Source organism: Anser brachyrhynchus, assembly GCF_964034855.1.
Source record: "Anser brachyrhynchus genome assembly, chromosome: 1".
In the NCBI taxonomy this organism is placed as follows: domain Eukaryota; kingdom Metazoa; phylum Chordata; class Aves; order Anseriformes; family Anatidae; genus Anser; species Anser brachyrhynchus.
The window spans coordinates 37,977,300-37,986,491 of NC_137694.1; the positions used below are offsets into that span (position 1 = coordinate 37,977,300).

Consider the following 9,192-nt stretch of genomic DNA (forward strand, 5'->3'; position numbering starts at 1 on the left):
GGAAGGAGCTGGAAGAGAAAGCCAGCCATGCTGCAGATCTCTGAGCCATACAAAAGACCAAGGCAGATATGCTTTGTGAGAAGGGAGACGGGAGGTGGGGTTGTAAGGAGTTGCTGGAGTATGGGCTAGCAAGTAGCTCTGATCCCCACAGATGCTGATCACTAGCTAGATTCACTCATGCTTTCTCACCTCCACAACGCTGGGAAGTGATTCACAAGCTTAAAGAAGACGTGATGCTCTTCTCTCTCCTCAGCTCTCACCAGCTACAAACAACTCACCTGGATGAAGATAGCAGCCCACTGGACCTTTCACAACTTCAGGAGAACAGGTAGCCACCCTGCCTACTACTGCTCCAGCTATCACCTCTGCAGGATCCCCAGAGACCTTCTGAGTGGTCTCTGAATAAAAATGAAGGTGCATTGACCTGAGCCTGTTCAGAGAGCACATGTAGTCAGATCCTAGAGCGAAAAACATCACCTGACAGAGACCAACCACCACTACCCCTGGGCTGCAGAAGGCCACAGCACAGAGGAACGACTGTCTTGCGTTCTTCTGTATCAGCACACTAATGTGTTTAATGCTCTGGCATAACAGTCACTATGAGATTTGAAATTCTGCAGAATTTCACCCTCATGGAAGTTCAAACAAAAATTAGGAATACTTTCATTACCTAGATAGTTTCTTCTGATAAGTCTTTGCAAATGTGGGAAAACCAGAAATCTATCTTCATTCTGTACTATATGAAAGATCTTTTGGAAACAATTACCATCACTGAGTAACAACTTCCTATAAATCCCACTCATACCATCTTGCAGTCCCAATCAATGACGATCCATTTGTTGTGTTTTCTGCACTGTGTACTCTCAGACAGAACATGTGACATCTGAAGGTCATGCATGAGTCACAGACCAAAGTTTTGTCATTAATTGGAGTATATTTATTAGGTATCAATTATTAACTTAAATTAATAATAACAATAAGCAGCATAGACTTCATTTTCTTATTGATAAGTAGAATGGCTTATGTATAGTTACATATCTATAGCAAACAAACAAACAAATAAACAAAAAAGAAGTATAGCTTAGGGGAAGGATTTTCAGAAGTGCTTCATGTTGCTTTGACTCGTAATTACACAGGGGTGGCACAAGGCCTGGCTGGATCGTGCCCAGTGCTCACGGGACATTTTGTCTGATCCGTGTGGGAGCAGACTTCAAGTTAGGCTCGTACAGTGTGCCCGGGGGCTGTCTGCAGCTAGCAGGCAGGTAGGGCACAAAGTGCATCATGCTGTAAACTCTCCAGAGGCTGCTCTTGCAATTGAGAGCAGGTGTAGCTGCTATGCCAGGCCAACCTTGAAAGCTTTTGAAAATCCATCTTTATGCCTCTGCATTATAGAGGCTCTCTTCCAGTGTGACAGAGCTGTTGCCAGGCCAGTTGTACATCAAGTTCTTGGTTGATTTTCAGGCCTTTTAGGTAAGGATCCATTCTTAGCACAGAGGTGGCATGTTGTCAGTCACCTCCTCGTTCCTCATAAGATGGTTTGTATGTAGGCCTGAATCCAGGGAAGGAGAATATCCAGCTCACTGATGGCCTTGTAGATTCCCTTCTCTCCAAGCTGTCAAGAAGATAAAGACATTAGAAAAGAAACCACCCACAACACTTAAGCAGCACAGGTGGGAGCTAACACCTCCTGGTCTTACCTTAAGAAATGTTGTCTTTATATTTTTGACAGCTGGAGTTAACCTTGTGGATGGAGCACATGGAAGCTGAAGGGATGAGAAGAAACCAAAAGAGCTTGTTGCACCAAAGATGCTGATGGAAAGACATAGCAGTGAGGAAGAGTCAAACCCACAGTGTGGCACCATCGGACTGCTTGTAAACCGCGTGAAATCGGCATCATCTCAGCATCTCCTGCTACTACACTTGTGTCATTTTACTTGTGTGCTTACTGGAAAATTGAGTCCACACCACAAAAACTGTAATGTGGGTATCACCACGTCTTCATATTACACTCTTTCTATTTATCTCAGGGCTCTTTACACCAGTGGCAGTTACAATTTTTGTACAGTGTGGCCTATCTCTAAAGTTCAGGTCATTCAACTTGAATTTCCAGCCTGGAGGCACTGCCAACAGGGTGTCCCCAGGCCTGGCACCCACCAAGCCGGGGGGCTCCACCTGCTGTGCACCACTGCCTGCTCGCTCTGCATGCTCACAGTAAGTCCTCACTCATCACAACTCTTTTAGCTGATTTTTTTAGAGAAGTCTGGCTAAACTTTCTGAGCAGCACCTTCATCATGGCTTCCTGACTCCCCAGCTCCCTGTGCTTTACGAGAAAAAGAATCCTTCTTTTAGGGAAAAAGTGGAAAAATCTGGTATTATCCAATTTAAGAAAAGAAAGACAATGCTTTGGAAAAGGAAAAAGTCAAAGATCTTGAACTCATATGAAGAGACGTCACTACTGAAATGGACAATGAGTCCATCCTTCTACCTCAAAGAGACTTTTTAAAAAGGAACACAAACATTTCTTTTCAAGTTACCTTTTGTGCATGTTTTATTTACATGAAAATGTGTATAAAAGCAACTCAAATTTATAAACCTTAAATAATCTTCTAACTAGGTCGGAACTTCATGATCTGGGGCTTTTTTTAAGGTACATCTGCATGATGCAGATTTCCATAGAAGTAAATTGGTAGCAGAACTGACCACTGATTTAGTGGTAAAACTGCCCCAATGCCCCCAATATGCATTACAAACTCTTCTCTTCTTGCATACAGAGCAAATGAACAAATAAGCAAGCAAGCTAGTTTGCTTATTTCAAGCTATGCTGCAATCTCTGCTAAAGACCTACAAGCTCTGCCTGTAATGATTAAAAATCCTGCAGTGAATATATTGCCTTCCTGCACTCCATTCAAATGCAAGAAAAAAAAATTTCCGCAACCTCCTATTTATGTAGGAACATCATAAGCAGTTCAGAAGCAGCTTGACGCTGTTCTCAACACTGTTGTCATCCCAATAGGGCACATGAGCAAGTAAATGCGCTTTTTGTTGAGGGCAGTAGTGCTGCAGATGGATGTTCCCAGTTTCCAAGAAGAAATGTATATTCCCTTTACCATGCAATCATATTCTAAATGAAAGACCTTGATTTCACTGCAGAGAAGGGATTTAGAGATTTTGGTACCTATGTATTTTTAAAAAAACAGGACTCAGGCTCTTAAGTTATTGGAAAATGTTAATGTTTCTTTGTTTGGAAAACAATCAAACAAACAAACAAAAAAAACCACCAACAACTAGCAACATTAAAATCACGATGATAAGGTAGTAGAAAATCTTCAGTAGCGGTTTGGAAAAAAATGTTAAGATTTTTAAATAGCATGGCTATTTAACTTGGCTCTATAGCTGCCTGAATTAGAGCCAGAGTTCATGAAAGAATATAGGGTGGGTAAGTATACAAAGGTGTCACTCTTTCCCTCAATTGTATAAAGAACTCGACCCTTGAAAGAGGATGAATGCCTTATGGAAGTATGTTGCCATGGTGGAAATCCCTTCTGATAAACATCTTATAATACAACTAGATAATAAAAATTAAAGATCTTATGTAAATGGATGAATTAGATTGCTAATTTATTGGGGAATAATATGGTGGAGAAATCCCAAACTGTGTTTTAGCAGAAGATTCATTACTTTCATTCTGATCACAGTTTCTATTATTCTTTCATATGATTTCTATTGTTGGCTTTGAATTAATAAAAATTATTTAAAAATTGTTAGTTTCCAGAAATGAGATGTCTCCTAGAAAATCATGACAAGTCATCATTTCAGAAAGAGCTATTGTTTTTCTACTATAACAGGAAGTCTTTTCATTCCTACCAGTATATTTTAAGATCTGGAAATTTAAATAGTAATGTTTAGATTTGTGTTGGATAAAACACAGACACTAATTATGAAAAAGAATATAGGAGCTTTGAGAAATGCACTTGTCTCCATACAGCACTAGAAGCAAATGTATTACTATATATATTACTGTATATATTGTGTATATATATATTACTGTATTATATAAATGCATTACTATACATGATTCTATGATTCTATGATTCTATGATAGTAGCTCCAGTCACTGACGGTATATCAGAATAACTAATGTTCTAAGTTGAGTCACAGCTGATAATCTGAACTTCTCTGTGTGTACTGGCACTTGTATGGGGCATAATTTCTTTTCCAGACAACAATGGAATCTCTTTCAATGATATTTTAACATACAATACCTGAAATTTTGACAGACACAGATAATTAAAATAGGGTGTGGAATGCTGTGAATAATGACTGTAAATTGCAACAATGTAGCATGGTTTAAATGCAGAACCTGAGAACTGGTGGAGTTTTCTCCCATTGGGGTCTGAATATTTTTATATTTTACAAATATTTTGGTTGTATTTTGTAATTCAGCACTGCAAGGAGATGTCTGAAGATACTTAGTCTTGAATAGCAAATATTTGTGTGCATGTAGAACCAATGTTTCTTATATGCCACCACACATAGAGCAGACAAAGGTATAACTCAATAACATTTCATTGACTTCTCACCCTGCCTTCACTTTTTGAAATTACCATAGACATTTACCTGGCCATTCATGGTTATATTAAACCCCAAGTCACACTTGAGATTTAGTGACACTGTCATTTGTGAGGACTACAGGTTTTGTGGAGAAAAAAAAAAATTATCCACAGGTCAAAAAGCTATAAGGCACACCCTGTCTTTATTCATCTACTCTTAAAAAAGAAGAGCCAGGTGGTAAGACCTCACAGGGGGTTCAGCAAGCTCACATGTAAGTGACAAGTCTGGGAAGAGAAATGACCCACAAGTGACACTGTCATGTTAGCATCATCCAGTAATCTATGTGTATATTTTCATTGGCAAATGTGTGCTTTAACTGCTGTCCTGGTGTCATTTGCAGGGTGAGATGATGACATGCTATTGGTAGAAGCACCTCTTCCCTGGAACACCTGGATCCACTGTAGGGACATGTTGCCAGTGGGCAACTGCTTTGACTTACAGGTATAACTGACATACGGAAACTGCTCCCTTGTGGTTTATTCCACATCATAGAATCACAAAATCATAGGAACCATTTAGGTTGGAAAAGGCCTTTGAGATCATCAAGTCCAACCATCCACCTCACACTACACATCCACCACTAAACCATGTCCCTAAGCACTGCACCCATATGTCTCTGATACCTCCAGGAACAGCAACTCCACCACCTTCCTGGGTAGCCTGTTCCAATGCCTAACCACACTTTCCATGAAGAAATTCTTCATGATATCTAATTTAAACCTCCTGTGGCACAACTTGAGGACATTGCCTTGCATCCTATCGCTTGCTACCTAAGAAAAGAGACTGACACCCTCCTTGCTGAAACCTCCTTTCAGGTAGGTACAGAGAGATGAGATCTCCTTTCAGCCTCCCTTTCTCCAGACTACACAGCCCAGTTCCCTCAGCCACTCCTCATATGTCTTGTTTTCTGCTCCGTTCACCAGCTTTGTCGCTCTTCTCTGGACACACTCGAGCAACTCACTATCCTTGCAGTGAGGGGCCCAAAACTGGACACGGTACTCAAGGTGTGCTCTCACCAGTGCCAAGAACAGAGGGATAATCACCTCCCTAGAGCTGCTGGCCACACTGTTTCTGATGTAGGCCAGGGTGCTGCTGGCCCTCTTGGCCACCTGGGCACACAGCTGGCTCATGTTCTGCTGGTTGATGAGCAGCACCCCCAGGGCCTTTTCTGCCAGGCAACTTTCCAGCCACTCTTCCCCAAGCCCATATTACTGCATGTCACTGCTTGCTTAGGAGATACCACCAGCTCTTTCCAGAGTATGGTGGAGCAGAGATGACACGTGAGTAAAGGTACCCAAGTCCACTGGGTATGCTGCTGAAGAAAGAAAGTATGACCAGAGTTAATGCTGTGGAAACAAAGAGCCACATTTCTCTGTTTACTCTGCATCTTTGCAGCTTTGGTGCTGAAGGGCAGTACAAGGCGACATCATCAGAAGCACCAGTGGGGAAGTGGGTTGTCTCCATAGCACCTCCGCCACCTCGCCTGCCCCCTGCACTCACTCTGAGAGGAAATGAGTGGTGTGAAACTTCCCCAGGCTCAGGGGGAAGCCCTCGGGAAGCTGGGTCCTCTGTGATGTAGGGCACACCATGACTACAAATCACCTTTTCTACTTGCTAAAAAAGTGCGATCTTGCCCTTTCTTAGCCTCTCAGATGAACAGAGGTAGTTTAGCTCTCACAAATATACTCACACATGCATTCATGTTCTCTTGCAGGACCTGGAAGGCGCTAATAACGTACAACTTTTCACTTTCCACTTCAAGATGACTGAAAACATTTTTCACGTAGAATGAGAGGACCTGGTCTCGAACACTGCAATTTGTCTGAAAACAAAGCAGGTAAGGAGCTACCAAATGAAAACCTTACAAGTCACGTATGACCTAAAATTTTCGCCTTGTAAAAATACATGTAGTTAGAAAGCATACAATCAATAGAAATATTTTCATGAACTTTAATATTCAGCTCAGCATACCCCTGTGTTTTCTGAAGGTAAGGCAAAAAGATGTTGCACTGGCACAGAAAGGAGAATTGTTAAGACTAGCCATGAAAAGAAGTGACAGCAACAAATTTAACTAATTCACAAGGAATAAATGGAAGTTGAATAGGGGAGTTAAGCCAGATCATCTTGGCCAAACTGTAGGTGCCATTGTCTGATTCCTCCACACCAGTGTCCCATGCCAAAGTGCTGTAAGGAATCCTGACCATCCCCCAGCTGTTGCTCCAGAAGAGATCAGTCATCTTGTACATGCTAGGCAATACCTTACTGAACCGTAGGATCTCTTGGACAACCAAAGGTATTTCAAATGGCTATATGCCCATTTTTATGCAACTGAACCAAGTATAGGGTGCAAAATTACCACCAGGAGGGGAAGGCAGCTGCAGATTAAGCCAGCAAAATGCAGGTGTCCACATGAATGTCCCGTGGGCAAGTGAGGAACATTTACTCCCAAGGTGATCAGTGAGATCCAGGGGAGTTCAAAGGCCAATAGGTCTCTGCTTAAGGATAAAACGACTCAATTGGCCCTGCTGACTAGATCCCTGCATAAAGGATGCTAAAATAACTCACACACTTGTGAGCTCACATACCTATAAATAGAACCCCCAAATCAGTATTTTACATGCCAAATCTTTAGGGGGTACTCTGATCTCCCTCTTCTAGAACATCTGCGGAGTTCAAAACCCAAAGCAGCTCTTGGGTGCTTGGGTTTCTTGGGTGCTCTGTAGCATTCCTGGGCCATCTGCAGTTCTGCACACCCTCAGCAGAAGGTTTCTCAGCTGCTGGGATGGTGGCTTTGGCTTTGTCCCTCATGTAAATAAGCTAATGCCTGAAAAGCATTGCTGGGAAGGACCACACACAGTAAAGCATTCACAGGAGGAGCAAGAGCTACCACAAACACACACCTCCCCAATGCGGCAAACACCCTCACCCCAACTCTCCAAGGAGAGTACCGCTGCAACCACCAAGAGACAAGTGCCTACAGCTAGGCTTTCCACATCCTCTTCTTTCTCCCCATATCACACTCACATCCCCTTCATGTCCCATAGGAAAATCACTTTCTTGGGGGGCAGAGATAACATTCTTCCTCTAAGTGAAGGGTTTCATTAAATGTACGGCTCTCATAAATACAATGTCCTTCCCAATTAAACACAGCTGACTTATGTGTCAGCTGTCATTCCTTTTGATCCCACAGTCTTATCTCTACAACCCAAAGGAAAATCAAAGCAAGAAAATGGAAAAACGGTTGTATAAATCTTACCATAAACAGCACTTTTGTTGTCTTTTTTAGAAGTCTTGTGTTCTTGATGAGATCCTTCTGTAAAATACAGTGTGCTAGTATTAATTAATCTAAGAAGAGGAAGGAAAAGAGAGCTTTGTCTAGTTGGTACAAAACTTCCTTCTGCAGTAGTGTTTCATACCAAGGTTCTTTGGGTGTTGTAGTAGCAATAATTATAAAAATGATAATCTTATTCAGATGTAGAATGAGGACTCAACAAATCTATGTTCCAATCCCAGCCTAGCTACAAACTTCTTCCATGACCTTGGTGAAATCATTCCACCTCTCTATGCATCTTCTTTTTTTCCATCTTTATGAAAGGAGTAGCATTTCCCTGTCTCTCAAGACCACAGAGATTATTCAGCTTATTAAAGTTTCCAGGTGGTCAATAATGAAGCTGCCAAAGAAGCATCCATAAATAAATAAACTTCATCTAGTGGGATCAACTTACAGGAACAGATGATTTTAAACTAGTTGCCTTGATATACAGGTTCTCTGTCACTTGGGAGAGGAGTCCTTTTCGGCAGATATGCTTTCCTGTAGGTGACTTTTTGCCTTCCACAGTGAAAAGACAAAGTAGAACTAAAAAATGCCCAGATCTGAAAATAGAATATACTTTCATCTTCGCTCCCAAATCTTCGTGCCTCTACAGTCACAGCAGCGTATGTGATACAGCAAGACTGGTTAGACGACAGAGGTTAACCTAATTTTGTTAACCCTCAAAGCAGCTTCTGCACTGAGATGCTCATGTAGATAACCTATTGCTCGTGTGCTGGCTGATCAGTATTGTTGCTGCGCTTTTTTATACATCTTGCTCCACTTTCAACAAATTTGACCACAATCATCTGTGACGTTTTCTAAACGATATCTCCATATTTACTGGCAGCAAGGTCAAGGTTTCCAAGAAAGAAGAACTTCCCTCTCATGTGAGAAGTTTTCTTTCATTTAAGTGGTGGTCAAGTGAGAAAAAAATTGTTGAGCTGGTTAGTTTGGTTTCGTAACAAAGTATACCTAATGTGTTATTTTTTTTAATTTTTTTCCACAAAACCTTATGGTAGCACTTTTGTAAAAGGTAATGGCCCAAAGGGAAAAAAAAATCAGTGTTAGTTTAACTGAGAAGTTTCAGAAAATCAGTTATCTATAAGGAAGCTGGACTATCCTGCCTTTAAAAATTCATTGCCTAGACTTTAAGAAGTGTTTTGTTTTCAGGGTATGGCAGCTAGTAGCAAATGATCTTGCTATTTTAATCTCTTGAATTAGTCTTCTACTGGGGCAAGATTTGTACCTATAGAAGCAGCAGGCTATGT

At 41.4% G+C, this 9,192-nt stretch overlaps 1 protein-coding gene across 1 annotated transcript; it reads right to left on the reverse strand.

Moving 5' to 3' along the window:
* Positions 1 to 964: 964 nt before the first annotated feature.
* On the reverse strand, positions 965 to 8,520 carry IL26 (interleukin 26). The gene is made up of 5 exons (XM_080576525.1): positions 8,337 to 8,520; positions 7,868 to 7,924; positions 6,302 to 6,433; positions 1,698 to 1,763; positions 965 to 1,612 (listed from the first exon to the last, which is right to left on the reverse strand). Exons 1-5 carry the CDS (start codon positions 8,505 to 8,507, stop codon positions 1,526 to 1,528), a joined length of 513 nt encoding a protein of 170 aa, XP_080432651.1. The 5' UTR covers positions 8,508 to 8,520; the 3' UTR covers positions 965 to 1,525.
* Between the last annotated feature and the right edge of the window lie 672 nt (positions 8,521 to 9,192).